The sequence below is a fragment of the Symphalangus syndactylus genome, chromosome 3 (genome assembly GCF_028878055.3).
Source record: "Symphalangus syndactylus isolate Jambi chromosome 3, NHGRI_mSymSyn1-v2.1_pri, whole genome shotgun sequence".
NCBI lineage: Eukaryota > Metazoa > Chordata > Mammalia > Primates > Hylobatidae > Symphalangus > Symphalangus syndactylus.
In genome coordinates, this window is record NC_072425.2 from 90039616 (window position 1) to 90056441 (window position 16826).

At 34.0% G+C, this 16826-nt stretch overlaps 1 protein-coding gene across 4 annotated transcripts in view; it reads left to right on the forward strand.

Annotated features, from left to right (window-relative positions):
* The window catches only part of TMEM196 (transmembrane protein 196), a 53196-nt gene extending 45019 nt beyond the window's left edge, over positions 1–8177 (forward strand). For 2 of the 4 annotated variants that reach the window (XM_055272490.2, XM_055272491.2), the window contains exons 3-5: positions 1823–2077; positions 3239–3312; positions 5453–5545. In XM_055272490.2, the coding sequence (XP_055128465.1) occupies positions 1823–2077; positions 3239–3312; positions 5453–5459 (336 nt within the window). In that variant the 3' untranslated portion in view covers positions 5460–5545. Of the gene's footprint in view, positions 1–1822; positions 2078–3238; positions 3313–5452 lie in introns of all 4 variants that reach the window. The other 2 variants (XM_055272492.2, XM_055272494.2) reach the window with 1 other exon arrangement.
* The last annotated feature ends 8649 nt before the right edge of the window (positions 8178–16826 follow it).

Below are 16826 nucleotides of genomic sequence, written 5' to 3' on the forward strand. Positions count from 1 at the left end.
TTTAAAATAAAATATAATTGGTTAATTCTACTAGGCATCTTGAGCTACAAGTTTACACTTAGTAGGATGATTTAATTATTTGGTAACTGATCTCCAGTATTATATTTAATCAAGTATAAAAAGATTTTACCCATTCATTATTGGATTTTTAGCTCTGATGATATTTACAGATGCAATAAGGAATGCTGAATTAAGTTGAGGAAATGAAATTAACTACTTGTAGTTACTGACATGACATATTCTCAAGAAAGCCTTCTCCAAAAATCTTGGCTGGGCTAAATTCTTCTCCTCCCTACTCCTAGGGCAACCCATATATCCGTTTCTTAATATTTATCATGCCATGTTAAAATTCTGGATCTTCTCTTTCACAAGATTTAACTAGTCTCAAGAGGAATTATTATGAATGATTGATTGTAATGCCAGCAGCTGCTGCACTCAGGGGCTAACAAATGCTAGGTGCTCAATAAGTGCAGGCTAAACTCAACTGTCAATGAAAAATAATATCTGATAAAATAAAATTAAATGTTAAAGTGAGTTACAAAGCTGTTTGACCTGGGGAATTATAGCAAAGGAGGAGATCAATAAAGTCCAAGTTAGGACTTAATTTGTGCCTTTCATCCAGGAGTCTAAGGAAGAAGCAAAATTATTTCCAGGAAATGAAAAATATCACTGATGTGGGAATGAGTAACCCATATTGAAGGACAAGAGAGGTGACTGGAATAAGACTGTGTTCCAGAGAAGAATGGAAATTAGATTGCATAATTCAATTAGTATCATAGTATAAAGTATCATGAAAGCCCATAGAAGAATTTAGACCAGATGCAAAAAGAAAATACAATTATTAAAGTTATTTGACTAGTTAATTAAATTTATTAAATATTCACAAAATATTTACTTCTCAGAAAGCATTATTCTTGGTTCTGCCAGGGATCTTATGATAGTTGTTGATTAAACCCCCCTAGCTCTATTAATAGACACCTAGATCCAACCAATAGTAGGACCAAAAGCAAAGCCACATCATCTGTTTCCCTAAAACAAACAAACAAACAGTATTTTTGGAACTCCTATTGTATATTCTTCAATGATAGTGCCACAAGTAATAAAATATTTGTAATATATAGGGGTCAGTTCATAGGAGTCCCTAAAGTACTTGTTTAGGAAATACATGCACAATGAAATATGAGTGAACTTTTTTTTAAAAAAAAAGAGATTTAACTAAATTTCCTAAGCTCACATAGGTAGGAAGATATAAAGATTTGAAGTTAGGTCCAACTAATGACAATCCAAAGAGAAGCTATTGAGATATTTTTGAAGGACTGACACAGTGAAAGTAGATTTGGAATCAGAAAAATCTGGGTTTGGTGCCTAAATTTAGTGTTAGCTATTTACCATTCATTTTTCTAAAACGTATGTTACTATCTCAGAGGCTTGCTGGGAGTGTCAATTGAGATGATGTCTGTTAAAGTTCCTAGCGTAGTAGCACACGGCAGATGTTAAATAAATATTTAAATCTAAATCTACCTAGAAGATAAATTTTGTTTGCTTCAGAGTTTTCATAAGCTATATCCTTGGCTTTAATATAGTCAGCTATCAATTTCTGAAACACTGTGGTATACTCCCTCTGTCTACAGTGAGTCACAGTGAATAGAAACTTGGCTAAAAAAAAAAAAAAAAAAAATCTCCTGTCCTCTGTGAAGCACCAAAACCACTTTTTCTTCTTTATTGTAGGTTAGTCATCGTTGACGTGCAGCCCGACAGGGCAACTGTGTTCTGGTCAGGTTTGCCTTTTCAACTTTAACGCTGCCTTTCTTTTTCTTATCAGATGATCCTCTTTTCAGCCTGCTGTATCTGTGGACTCATTGGGGGCATCCTGAATTTTCAGTTCCTCCGGGCGGTCACAAAGAAAACTTCCTCCCTATACCCTCTGCACCTTGCCTCCATGTCTCTCGCGTGCATTGGGATCGGGGGCTGCACTCTCTCTTCCTGGCTCACTTGTCGACTAGCCAGTTACGAACAGAGGAGGATGTTCTCAGAAAGGGAGCATTCCCTGCATCACTCTCATGAAATGGCTGAGAAAGTGAGTTTTGTACCTTATCCTCTCACTGCTAGCACATGATGAAGACTGAAGTCCACTCTGGGTGAATCAACTTGAAACTTTAGATCATAATTTGAGGAATCAGATTTTATATATTTGGCTCGATTGGGTTAAGAATAGAGATTTTATTTTTTTCTCTGCAATTCATGGGCACACCTATTTTCAACAAAATTTTGTAGTCTCTCTGTCTATTCAAAAACACAGTGCCTAAAATAGTATTTCATAAAATATTGAATACCTTATAAATATGGATTTTTATGTATTATACTGAGGAAAAACACAGATACTAAATACACTCTCCACTCAATAATGCCAGTTTTAGAAATTGCATGAATTGCCTTTTCTAGCTCTTCCCTTGTTCTTTTAAGGAGATGCATCTGATTATGTAAATTTGATCTTCAAGTATAAAGGGGCTTTTTAATAAGGTGACAAAAAGCCTTGTCTATCAGTGCAGATATTACAGTCCGTATAAAGCTTCATTTAATTCTCATGTAAACTTATGCACATTTGGATAGCTTTGCCTGTATTTTAAACAGTTGTCCTTGCATAATTGTTTCATGAAACCCATATAAATAGGAAGTTAAATTAATTGTATAAAAGGATAAATGGTATAGTATGATGTCTGTGTTTCTATTACATTTTGCACGTATTCCTTAATTCAGTTTCTGCTACTGGATCTAGTAGAGAAAAGAGGAAACATTTGTAAAATAAACTCACCAAGGTAATGGCCACATTATATTTTGCTTCATATCATGGAAATAAAATTGCATAAGCACAAAGAAGAAGTAATAATAGCAAGACTTACTGCACATTTCTTTATAATGTTATTTTGAAGGAAAAATATGTATTCTGTAGTGTTTCCATTTTGTGTATCATCTATACATTCAAATAAGGAGAGCAAGTGTTCTCAAATTGACTCAAGAAAGCAATTTTAAACAGAGCTATGCATGTCCTTCATTAAAGAATTAATAATATACATAGCAAGACTCCAGTAATTTAAAGAAATGATTGTTAAAAATAGATGATCATTTTATATGTATATATGAATAGTGGCTCTTTTGTGCTTTATTTTATACTAGTCTGATTTAGTTTTCTGTATATATTTGTGCAATATTTATTGTATGATTGTTATATTTATATTAGAGATTGAGGGCTATTGAAATAACCGACTTGCCCAGCTGCCCGGTGGTGCCCCCGACACCAGAGTTACCTACAAGGTACGCTGATTTCTAGGGAGTTACCGTGTTGTAATGTCGCTGCAGAAAGCACTACCCCTTCCAGAAAGCCATGATGTCAACAGTTCAGTCTGAACTGATGTTGTTTAATGTTTCTCAAAGTATCGCTTTCATAAGCGCTTACTTTGCAGAGCTGACATAAACCTACATGGCCGAGTCTTGCAGCTTGAAAGTTGGTTGAGTATTTAAAATACTCAGCCTGCCTATAAGCATCCAAACACATTTCTGCTTGGATGATTCATGACTCCTTTTATTGTCTACTACTTCATGATTCTGACTCAGTATAATCATTCATGGGCCAGAGTTCTGTTTTTAATAATAGATATGTCTGGATAAAGACAAACTGTGTATTTCCCTCATGCTAAAATTGCATGAGAAGATGGCCAAAGTTGGACACTCATACAGTAAAATTTTGGTATGAAAAGATTCTTCTTGTAAAATTATCTTATGTGATACATTTTAAATTTAGTTCCCATGTTTCAAATTGCTAAAAATAAATAGTAATGGTTCTTGGTTTGCTCAAACAAAGTAATTGGACATACAGAAAGTCACATGGATACTATGGCCCATTTGCAGAAAGCCCATTTGCAAATAGTCACATTGGTCCAGCCCAAATTTAAACCACAATCTTCCTATTAAATTAAGGATGCCTATTTGCAATTTTTTTTGCAAACTGGAGACTCACTCATTTTAAAACTAATTTTCACTCTTCTTTCCTATCAGTGATTTTACTGTGTTTATGGTAGAGTGAATTCAGTTAAGAAAATTCTTTTTTTGTAAAATTTTAAAAAATTGTTTTACTAAATTCTGCAATAAAAGGTTAATATAACAGATTAACTTTTTATCATTTCTAAGCAGTTTTTGAGTGGAAAGTCATTGTAGAAGGAGAAAAGGCTCCTAACGGGTTTATGTAAATTTATTAGAAATTTGATTTTTCTCCTAGTAGGTAAAATAGGAAAAGTAAATTTTGTTGAAGATCATTGGGGGTGGGGGGTGATTCTACCTATTTTGCCATCAATGGTGAGTTCCTCAGTGAAGCCTCAAATCAGATTTCTGAGCTATACGCTTAATTCCAGCACATAACCGTAATATATTTTCAGATTTTTCATCACATACATCTCTAGGAGAATTTCACCATGTACATCTCTAGCAGATTCTCCAAACAGAGCTAGATAGAAATAGATAGAAATAAAATAATTGAGAAAATAATTTCCACTTGTAATTTTTTTTTTTCTGCTCTGTTGCAAATAGGCTTGTTCAAGCATGGAAAGATGCTGCCAATTTATTTTTAGATAATTTTATCAACATATTTTTAGTATGGTGCTCTAACCATTACAATATGAATGGGCTTCATATCCCATTACTTTTTATTGTGTTGGGAAGGATTTAATATTTAATAAAACATATGAATTAAAAGCATCAGAATTTTTCATAATGTATTTCATATAATCGAAAATGAAACTTTTAATGCTAGTTTGTCCTTTGTATCTATATTTTCGTGCTTTTCTATACAGTTTTACTTATTAACTTTTTAGTAATTGATCCATTAAAAACATGTTAAGAGACTTCACTGTTTTTGCTTCTTACTGGAAGAGTGATAGTGTCATGAAAAACAATCTTTCCCACTATGATTTTTTAGTGATCCATAGTTACAAATGAGCAATAATGCCCTTGTAGGCCTTTTTCTGTTCTTAGCAAAAAGGCCACACATTTTCCTATAGAATAAAGGTCACCTCTAGAATGCATTGGCACTTTGTTGACATGCTCAGCAGAGTCTGTGCATTAGAAAAACTTGCGCATTTAACCATCTTCTTCCTTCTAGGCGAGGTCTTTCCAAAACTGAGTTGAAGAAAGAAAGAGGAAACTCAGGAAAGTGGGGAGAGAATGGACTGTTGTTGTGGATAGAATATTTTGGTCTAACTGATTCTTACTTCAGCATTCTCATGTGCTCCAAGATGCCATGAAATTTTAGGTCCTCAAATATAACAGCAATATCCTTGTCTTTCCCCAAAACTTAGCAAGTTTTTCAATGGATTGAAATTTCTGTTTTGCAAACTCATTAACGAAAACAATGTCTTACTCTGAAAGCGAATTTTAATTAATCATGTCATTTTTCTAACAGGAAATGACAGACAACATGAGCAATGGAGGACCACAGCTGATATTTAATGGAAGAGTATAATCAATGTTTTAAAGAATTGAACACTTTTTAGGATTTTCATGAGGCAATGAGACACCAAAGGACTAGAAAATAAAACAGTTTTTGCATTTGCATTTATCTCTCCTGAGCATCCACTAAAATTATTCTTCCTAAAAAATATATTGCCTCACTGGTTTCTCCACCCTTTTTTATGGGGTAAAAAACTTTCCAGAAACATTCTAGTACAATAATTTCAAGATGCTTTCCAGATTGTTCTAAAGAAGACTTTTCAGGAAAAAGAAATAATAAAACAGAAATAAAATGCATATTCTATACAAACACTATTTGACTAGCATGATTATTATATTTGTAATGACATATTTCATATGAGTAATTGAAAAGTGCAAATGTCAAGAAATAAAAATAACTTATTGATGTCTTTGTTTTGAAAGACAGATGGCTTCAAGGATGCTACAATTCAAAACCTCAGTAATGCCTTGTTATAAAAACGTTGTAATTATTTTCAACTTATGAATGAAATATATTTCATAATTTATTTGTAAATGACAAAAAACCTCAAGCATAAAAAAGAGACTTTTTAGAGAGAGAGAATACTAATCTATATGGTATTTTTGCATTTTTGCACAAAGAGTGAGAAGTTATATGTGAATATCATTTAAGAAAATAAACATGTTTTGATCATACTGTGCAGATTGATCTGCATGTTCATGAATGAGCCTAAGAATAAAGTATGTGTGTGAATGTGTGTATATATACTGTAAATATAGAACATGTATACAGCATATATTATAGCATACATGAATGTAAATAGGTATTAGAAAAGAAATTGTGATGCTGTCGGGGTAATATTAAGATTCTACTCCAATAGAAATGGGAAGGCAATTGCTCAAGGCTCTTCTATGCCCACAAAACCACATGTTTAATTTCTACTAAAATTGCCCATTTTTCTTCTTTTAATTAGGTTTTGTGTAAATATCATTGTGGCTGATATTTATGAAGATGAGTGGTCTGAATAGTGTAGTGTACAGATAGACTACTTATTTGACTATTTCACTATGATTATAGTATTTATGTATAGCAATTAAAATTAATTTATAAACGAACATGACTTTAATGACATACTTCCATATTTATAAAGACATCATGACTTAAAATTATTGATGATATTGATATTTCAAACACCTTGCAGTCCAATTAAATGATACAAAAGGGCAGATGATGTAACCCCCCAACAATGAAGTTATAATTACCTTTGCTATAATCTAATTTAGATGTTTTGTTTTACAATTCTCATGAAATAATATAGGGAGTCCATATATAAGAAAGCCTATATCCAAAGATCCTGAAAGAATTCTTTCAGGAAAAAGTGAAAAGATAGGCTAACCTTTATATAGCTAGATTCAATCCTTTCCTCTAATAATGGAATGTTAAAATATCAAACAAGAACAACACATATAAGTGAAAAAACAACATATATCTGAATATATTTATGAGAATATAACCTCTGGCAACAGACAAAGAAATCTATTATTTTTAAATACATAAATCTCACTATATTGTATACTTTTCTTTTTCCCCAAATCTAATCAATTTTCAAGTCATTTTTATGAGTTACTTATTGAACCAAAGGTAAATTAAAATATTTAGTATCCAGTATGAGAATATAATTTATAAACAAAACATGAGTTTTAATTGTGCTAACACAGTAATAATAATTCAAGTTAATGAAAATTTGTAGGTCTTTTGTTTTTATAGCAACATGATCATCATTTAACCTATTTAAATCAGCTCACTTAAAATTCTGGCTGTCATCTATTCAAGAGAAATAACTGGACTCTTCTTGTTTGGTGCAGTTTTTGAAGTCTCCCAATTCCTCTGGATAACTTCATTGCCTAGTAGATTACAGAAGTTGTCCATAAATGCAACCTCATATAGTGAATCAACATCATAACTATTCATTCAATGCCACAAACAGGCATGACCTTTGCCAGTGAAAATCTAAATTACATCATGAAGATATCTGTGTGTGTATGATCTTACTGAATTCATGCAAGGATGTAGTTTTGTACTGAAAGAATAAACACTGACTCTAATTTTCAGTAGCATTTCTCTATAAACATGTTTGTTCAATACAAAATTATAATACATCAGAAAAATGTTGTATGCCTTTTGAACTGATCTATAACATAACACATTAAAGGACAAAAGGAGGCATATCACTTTGATGTATAGTTAAAAAGAGACGGCATCATCACAATTATTCAAATAGTTTACAGTATATATTTAACCAAGTATAGATATATTTTTAAATATGATTATTTCTACCTAGTGTTTTCAGAATTGAGTTTAGAATGATTTACTTGGGATGTGCAGCGATTCTTTTTTAGATAAGTGGGGGATGTTAGGAAGATATTGTTCAAGTGCTTGAAACTTTAATTTGGACAATACATTGAACCATATGCTGGAATGTTTTAAGTGACTACCTTATAGTTTTAGTATGAGCCTATCCTTGGGAGAAAGTAAGGTGATATTAAATTAGAAAAACTATGTGAAACTGGAGTGGTGGTATACTTTGGACCATATCAAATAAGTAGAGGTATTATAAGCATAAAAGAATAAAACTGGGCTCTCTTTGGAAATTTTAAACATATATGTGTATGTGTGTATATATATACACATATGTGTATGTGTGTATATATATACACATATGTGTATGTATGTGTGTATATATATACACATATGTGTATGTGTGTATATATATACACATATGTGTATGTATGTGTGTGTATATACACATATGTGTATGTATATGTGTATATATACGTATGTGTATGTATATGTATATACATACATGTGTATGTATATATATATACATACATGTGTATGTATATATACACACACAATGGTTTGGAAGTGGAACATGAAATGATAACTCTACTGACATGTCTATAATAAAATGATGTGCTTTGAAACTACATATGGTATTGGCTTTCTTTTCATTATAATACAGAAATGGCTTCCCCAATAGCTACATGAATAAATGTACTATTCTGAGAGAGGCAAGGGATGGCCTGCTGTGAATGAGGGAAAAGAGACAGTCACAGATGAAGGATATAGACTTAAATAAGAATATTATTTGAGATACAAAAGCTAGAATATGTTCAAGTATAGACAGAGACTGGTTGAAGACATCAAACAAAATGATTATAATAAGAATGTGAAGTCCCTGAGGGCATGAGAAAATAAGACACAGATCATATGAGACAGAATTTACTACGGTAGGACAGAGACTGCAGGTGATGTCACAAATTAAACCACAATATTTAGACAACTCTGAAGGCCTACTTGAGTTTGTCAAATTGGTTGTTACTGGCATTTGGGCTGGATAATAACTCATTATGCAGACTGTCCCACACATTTCAGGCCATTTAGCATCTCTCATCTCTACCCACTAAATCCCAGGAGGACACTCTTATCATTTTAATAACCAAAAATGTCCTAACAAATGTTTACCTGTTCCTTTGGTAGGGAGATATTAGCCACTTAAGAACCACTGAGGAAATCCTTTGAACATAATCCAGAGCAGCCAATTTTAATGCTACCTATAAGTGAAGACTTGAATGGCTCAAGGTCATAAACTCACTGTTCTAAGGTCTACCTACAAGGTCTAATATGGTAGCCACTATCCACATGTGACTATTTAAATCTAAATATAAATTAATTAAAACAAAAGAATATTTTTGTTTTTCAGTTTCTCCATCAAACTAGCCATATTCCAAGTGTCAAATAGACATATATGGGCAACAGTTACAGAATATCCCCATCATTTCAGAAAGATCCATTAGATAATGCTAGTCAAAAGCACATAGAGAGGAACTTCCAATTTCCTTCAGTCCTTGTACAAATTCTTGCACAATTAACCAATTATCATTCCAATTGAAAATATGAAAAGAGTCAGTAAATACTCCATGGAATTTGAAAGGTGATGTACCAATTACAAATCCATGAACTGGGCAGGGCGTGGTGGCTTATGCCTGTAATCTCAGCACTTTGGGAGGCTGAGGTGAGTGGATCACAAGGTCAAGAAATCGAGACCATCCTGGCCAACATGGTGAAATAATTTTATTAAAGCTATAGCTTGGTTTTTAAGCAGTATATTACTTGTGAAATGCATTTGCATTCCTAGCAAAGAACTCTTGTATTCAATAAATTGTTTTCCTGGCAAAGGGAGTAAAAAGAATGGTGAAACCCCATCTCTACTAAAAATACAAAAATTAGCTAGGCGTGGTGGCATGTGCCTGTAGTCCCCCCTACTCAGGAGGCTGAGGCAGGAGAATCACTTGAACCCAGGAGGTGGAGGTTGCAGTGAGCCAAGACGGCACCACTGCACTCCAGCCTTGTGACAGAGCGAGTCTCTGTCTCAAAAAAAAAAAGAAAAATCCATAAACTGAGCAAAACTTGTAAAAACTAGCAAATGTGGTAGAACAACCCATAATAAATTAGAAATTTTTTTTGAGATTTCACATTTAAAAAGTTCTGCTCAGAAAAATTCCACTAAATTATTAAATATTATATGCTTGACAAGCAAAATGAGATGTTGGGTAACCCCTATTTTTCAATATTTTTACTCTACCTATTACATGTGTCAAAGGATACCCTGCATTTCGTGTGCTTAGGGATGTGACAATAATAAATACATGGTTCTCCACTTTATTCTTTGACTTAGTTCAAAAATGGTGTATTTAAAAACCTTATGTCCCAAACTATTTTCAAAGATTATTTAGCAAACATATTTCAGAAACTTAGAGGAGCATCTTAAGTATCATTTAGTCAGAGCACTGTTTGCAAATAAAATGTCAGAAGTTGGCATCACTTCACTCTTTTCTTCTTTTAGTCATTTTTTTCTGGAAACATATATAATACTTCTTACTCAAAGTGTATGACAGCCAAGAAATTCAATTATTCCAAATCCATAAATCACAGGTTGTCAGTTACTCATAGCATGGGAAACCAATTCAGAAATTGCTGGAAATATGGATGCCTAGCAAAATTATACAGAGGAATTTCTTTTTTACTCCCTTTGCCAGGAAAACAATTTATTGAATACAAGAGTCCTTTACTAGGAATGCAAATGCATTTCACAAGTAATATCTTGCTTAAAAACCAAGCTATAGATTTAATAAAATTATTTCAATATTTTAACACTTCAATATTACTTACATCAACAAATTATAGTGAAAAGAGACTCCTTCATTTTAGGCAGAAGGCCTTCATTTAGTTGGAAATCTTGCCATCTTTGCCTTTCTCCACATCAACTAGGGACTATTGTTTTCACAAGATTTTCTTCACTGAAAGTCTCCACCTTCTTCAGCCACACAATACATTGCAAGCCTTTCTCCAAAGCTAAAAGTTATTATGCCAAGAAGACTCTAGAACTTGCCTGAAACTTCACAGGAAAAACTAAAATGTTGTTAAAATTTCACCAAGTGTTGTATTAGCCGCAAGTAATCTCATGACTGCTCCTTAGTATCCAATCAGGGTATTGATCTCCATCTAATCATTCTATAGCATCCATCCCGGGAGTTGGGGTTGGGGGGTGTGGTGCACTAACAGATATCTCTTGAAATAGCTAGGGTCATTGCCCAGGAAAGAAAAGCTACTGACACCTTTGGGGGTGGCTCTATTAGCCAACACTACCCCTCACTCTGAACTATAAGTCAGCCCAAGGATGAGATAACACTCAACTGTGTAATATAGAAGTACTCTAAGGGCTTGTTTAGATAGTGGTCTAAATGTCCACTCCTTTCCTTACTATCCAGAAAGGCTTTTGAAAGCCAGACTTCTCTTTCTATCTTCTAGGTATATTAATATTTTTCTATCAATCTCTAGGAAAACAAAATAAAAGCTTCAATGTTCTCTGTAATAAAATGAATTGCTGGAGAGAAGGTCAAGTTTCCAAGTCTCAATATACTTAGTAGTGGTAATATTAGCCTATTGCCATTTACCAGCAAAAAGGATGGTGGCACAGCAGGTGAAAATAAGCATTTGTCAAGCTCTACTTAGCAAATGCTATTATAATATACATTATCTATAAAGTTGAATATCCCTCTATGATATTAACATCACTTATTTAACATGAAATAAGAAATAGAATAAATAAGAAAACGGTGGGTAGACATCATTTTACCTGAAAAGTGAGATCATTTCCGATGGTACTCCTGAACCTTACAGCCATTCAGCCAAATCATATAACATGTATGTGTATATACACACACACACACACTCTCATACTTAGGTCCATAAAACAAGCCAATTCTATCCCATATGAACCATTCTCCTTTATTTAATCTGCTTGTTTTGATATTAGATTCAAATTTCTGGTTCTGTGATGCTGCCTTGATTTCAGTTTCCGGTCCCTGCACTTGAACCTGAGACTTCATCTCTCCAGTTGTCAAGCTTTGACAGCTACCTTCAGTCATTTCACTCTAGGCACTTGGGTTTGTTTAACAAAACTCCCTACTCCTGAATCAGCCAATTGAAATCCAGCTTTAGTCACTGAGGCAGCAGCAGCTAGTGAGAGAAGTGACCGTTTTAGTCACCTGGCCAACAAGTATGTACTCAGATTGAAAATAGGAATTCAGAGAAAGGATCTCAGCCAACTGAAAGAAAACTTGAGCTCCATAAACCTTGAATATGAAGAGGCTTGAAAATCTAGGAAGTCATTGGAGACAGGCAGAAAGCTGTAACTGAGAAACGGAAACAAGATCACTTTTCCCCTAGGCTTTATTGATAAGGTGCTTGGACCTATAGGCTACAGAGAAAACTAATTTGGTCATGAACAAAATTATTCCGCTATATTAAAGACATGTTCATTTCTGGTAGGGTCTGTTTTTTTTTCTACTTTTAAACATCCAGTTTAGTCTATTCAACTGTGCCAAAGATTTCAAGAGAAATGGGTTTATTCAAGCTGGAGTTAATACTGTCAGTATCACCCTAAAGCCAATATGGTACAAGACAACAGGAATCACAACAAAAAATGTCAAGGCAAATGAGACAGACACAAAGAAATCGAGTAGCTTTCTTTTATTCATTAGTCTATCCTACTCAGTGCAAATTTTGGACTTTCAGATATTTTACTAACGAATGTGGCCTTAAAATAATGACTTATTTTGTAAATTCCTGCAGGGCATTTTTTCACAACTGGGCAAGTTGACTTTGCCATTGGACAACGATAAATTCATAACTATAATAATCTCTAAAGCATTGATGTATTAAGCACCCTGCAGCTGTAACGGGAAGTCTAGAATATGATACATTAATATAAATTGTGTTTGGTTACTTCAGAGTAAATTGTATATCAAAAGGCACTGCATCTAAATTTCATTTTTTTAATTACCACCCTCAAACTTTCCATACCACATTCTTTGGAACTATTTAATGTCAAGAATCTTGGAGTTCACATCTACACAGATTCTGCAGTCAGCAAGTGGTTTATGAAACTACAGCATTAAAGTAATCTCCAAAATATAAAAAAGAAAACTGTTTTCTATTTTTGTTCTGCACTGAGCCAAAGACAGGTGGAAGTAAATAAGAATTTCCACAAGCACCCTTGCAAGCATCATAGCCAATTGTATTAGCCTAATTCATTGGATTTGAAAACCTTGAAAAAGGATGTTGAAATTCGATTTCAGAAAGGTCTGATTAGAGAGGAAACAGGGCTTAGAAGAAATACTGACACTAGTTTTTTTAAGAGGACAATAAATACAGATGGCATCTTGTCCTCCTAAAGTAGATTCACCCTCTTGAGATACCTTGTTTACCTCTTCCCAACCTCAAGAAGCAGTCATCAGTGCTCACATCTACATGTATGCAGATTCGTGCATACCCACACACCTCAGATTTATTTTATTATTTAAGCCAATCCTTTTTAGCTGACATCTTTCATCCAAAGTGCTCGGCAGTTGCTTTCTTGGCTTTTACCTAGATAGATAATTGTAACATCAGGAGCTAAAAAATTGGCATTTTTTTATTTAGGTCCATATTTTAAAGCTCAGGTTTAAATCGTGTGTGTGTGTGTGTGTGTGTGTGTGTATGTAATATAATGTGCTCTGTTAATATATTTCCTCATTCTCTGCAGGCACATGTGTGTCATTTAGTGTCAACAATCTAACAATCAAGTAGAAGGCGACTTCAGAGTCAAAAATTCATCCTAAGTTCTTTTTTGAAGAAGGATTGTAGATAAAAAAAAAAAAGCCATCAATAAATAGTTTCCTTTCACTTTTGTCATTTCTATAGTCTTTAGGCTAAAGCAAAACTTTACAAATTTAAGCTCATTTTTTGCCATCTGCTGGCAAATTTGTGAAATACAAGTGGTCTGCATCAACAAACATTTGGTTGATATATCCTGTATTATATATATTTGGCTAAAACTGGTGCTTGTTGACACCTTTCCAATCCTACTAAAATGTTAATATTTACCAATTTGGTTAAATATCTTACTTTAGCATTTTTTAGGCAAAGACTAAATAAAATAAACCATCAATTTTTACAATTTCCTTCTTCATCAGCTTTTCTTACAGACATAGAAAAAGTGAGGATTTTTAGTGATTGAAAGCATAAGTTATGGGATAACTCATGCCTGGGTTAGATTCCTTATTGATAAATAGCTGGGTATTCCTGGGAAAGTCATTAGTTCATTCACCCAAGGAGTATGCATTAGGCCCTGGCCATATGACTGTTAGCAATACAGAGAGGACAGCTACCATCATGAGGCTGACTTTTATTTTTAGAATACAGGCTCCTCACTTGCAAATATATGTAATTATTGTAACAAATTCGTAAAGATTATCTGTCAGTGATTTACCTAGGGCACTTGGCATAGCATCTGGCAGGTTTGTAATAAAGTTTACCCATGATAATGTTTGTCATTGTGATGTTGACACTCATCACTCATTCCACCAATTTGATATAAACAGTCATATAAGCGTGATTAAATCCTTCCTGTCAGTACTAGTATTTCTCTTTATCCAGGGTGGGCATTCCTAGGGACTTATATACCCCGATACATGACAGAAGAAGCTTCTGAGCCTCTCTGAGGCAAAGAACAAAGTACCTGAGATCAGATGTACCCCATACATTGGATTGACATGTGGAAGTTCCAGAGTCTAGACAGGAGGTCTTGTGTGCTTCCTGCTCTACCTTGGAAACCTGCATAGCTGCCAGGAAAGCAAGCTCACTCCAGCCTGCTGGAACACCAGACACATGAGGCCACGTATGAGGACAGATACACAAGTGAACCCAACTGAGTGCTGCCTAAATTTGTCCCCATAGAATTATGAGTTAAATTAATAGTTTTATTTAAAGCCACTAAATTTGAGGATAGTTTGTTATGCAGCAAAAGCTAACTGATACAATGACATTTTTCATGGAATGCTCTTTATAGGAATTTTTTTATGCAAACGATTACATATAGCCAAAAATTCCTGTCTGATTCCATCTTCATATAATCCTACTGTAATAATTTTAGCTTTTTGAAAAGCGAAAGAAATTTGCCTAACATCACACATCTAGTAAGTGACAGAGCCAGGATCTGAACTCAAGCAATGTGACTTTAGCATCTAGGTAGGCTCTTCTGTTTGTATTAAGCCTGGTGCAAAAGTAAGTGTCATTTTTCCCACTAAGAGTAATGGCAAAACCCACATTACTTTTTCACCAACCAACACTATTAAATCATCTAAAACTAGAGTATTTCCTGTAACAACTTAAATCTTCTGATTAAGTTTCTGATTTGTTTCTGTATAAAACATTAAAATAATATATAAAAATTCACAAAAATAAAAGTATAAATTCACACTCAAGAGATGACTAACATTAACATATGGTACAGACATGTGTCGCTTAATGACAAGGATACATTCTGAGAAATGCATAATAAGGCAATTTCATCATCACATGAACATCATAGAGCGTACTTACATAAATCCAGATGACATACCTTACTACACACTTACGCTATATGATGTGCTATGCTAATCTCCTCCTTTATCAGCTTTGCTCATGTACATAGAAAAACTGAAGATCTTTAGTAATTGAAAGGGTAAGTTACAGCATAAGTCATGCCTGGGTTAGATTCCTTGATTGATAGATAGCCTATTGCTATTTAGCTGGTTGATAAATAGCCTGTAGCCTATTGCTCCTGGTCTACAAACCTGGACAGCCTGTTACTGTACTGAATACTGTAGGAAACAGTAACACAGTGGCAAGTATTTGTGCAACTAAGTATATCTAAATATACAAAAGATACAGTAAAAAGACATGGCATTATAAACTTACAGGGCCACCATCATATAGGTCAGCTGTTGTTGACCTAGATGCATGAATACAATCATGTTCCCCATGACTTTTTTCTAAGCATATAAGTGTGCATGTGTTCTACAAAAATCAGAGCATATGGCACATATTACTTTGTAACCACCATTATTTATTTCAGCAAACCACCAATTTTTGCTCATTTATGTTGCTCCAGGGATTATCTGATTGTGAGGAATAGAAACACAGTAATATAATAAGGTATATGTGCGTGCATGCCGGAGGTGGCAAGGTCAGTGATAAAATAATACAGACAGTTGCACGGGAAATTTTCTCTCTCTTCCTCTGAGGCCATTGGTCATGGGGTCAAAATTATTTCTAATTTTCTTTCTCCTCCTTGTAGAATGAAGATCTTCTAAGCACATTGCCTTTGACTTGACAGAGCTTTTCATGAGACAGGGACCACCATTGCCTTACTTTCTGTGGAACTTGGACAAATTTCAGAGAAAAATAAAATGGTTCAGTTCAACTACAGGTCTTTGAACAAATAAACTTTGTACATGTCTGCGGGGTAGGGTAGGTAGGAGGAACTCATGGTATTTCTGTTTTCTTCCCTGTGTCGAAGGTGGAACAGGTTAATTTGCAAAGTAACCCCATAATGGTGAACACTGGCATGCAGGCAGAATCACCTTGTTCGCTCCCAAATCCTGCAGAGCGTGGATAGCAGCTAACGATCAAGTCAGAATTTTTAAAACTGAAAATGAGAAAATCAGTTTCAAAATTAAACAAGCAAACTTCTAACTGCAACTGGACACACCTAGGGTTACAAAACTGCTGCATGGGTGCACTATATTTAGTAGTTGTGAAAGATTATTACTGGAATATTTGATTTCAGGTAACGTTTTGTTTTGGTCAAATTGTCATGATGTCCAGCTTGTTTTTTACTAAATTCTTTTTTGACCAAATTGTTTTCATTCAAATAACTTATAGCCAGTCTAGATCCATCTTGACTGTAAGGTGTAGTCAC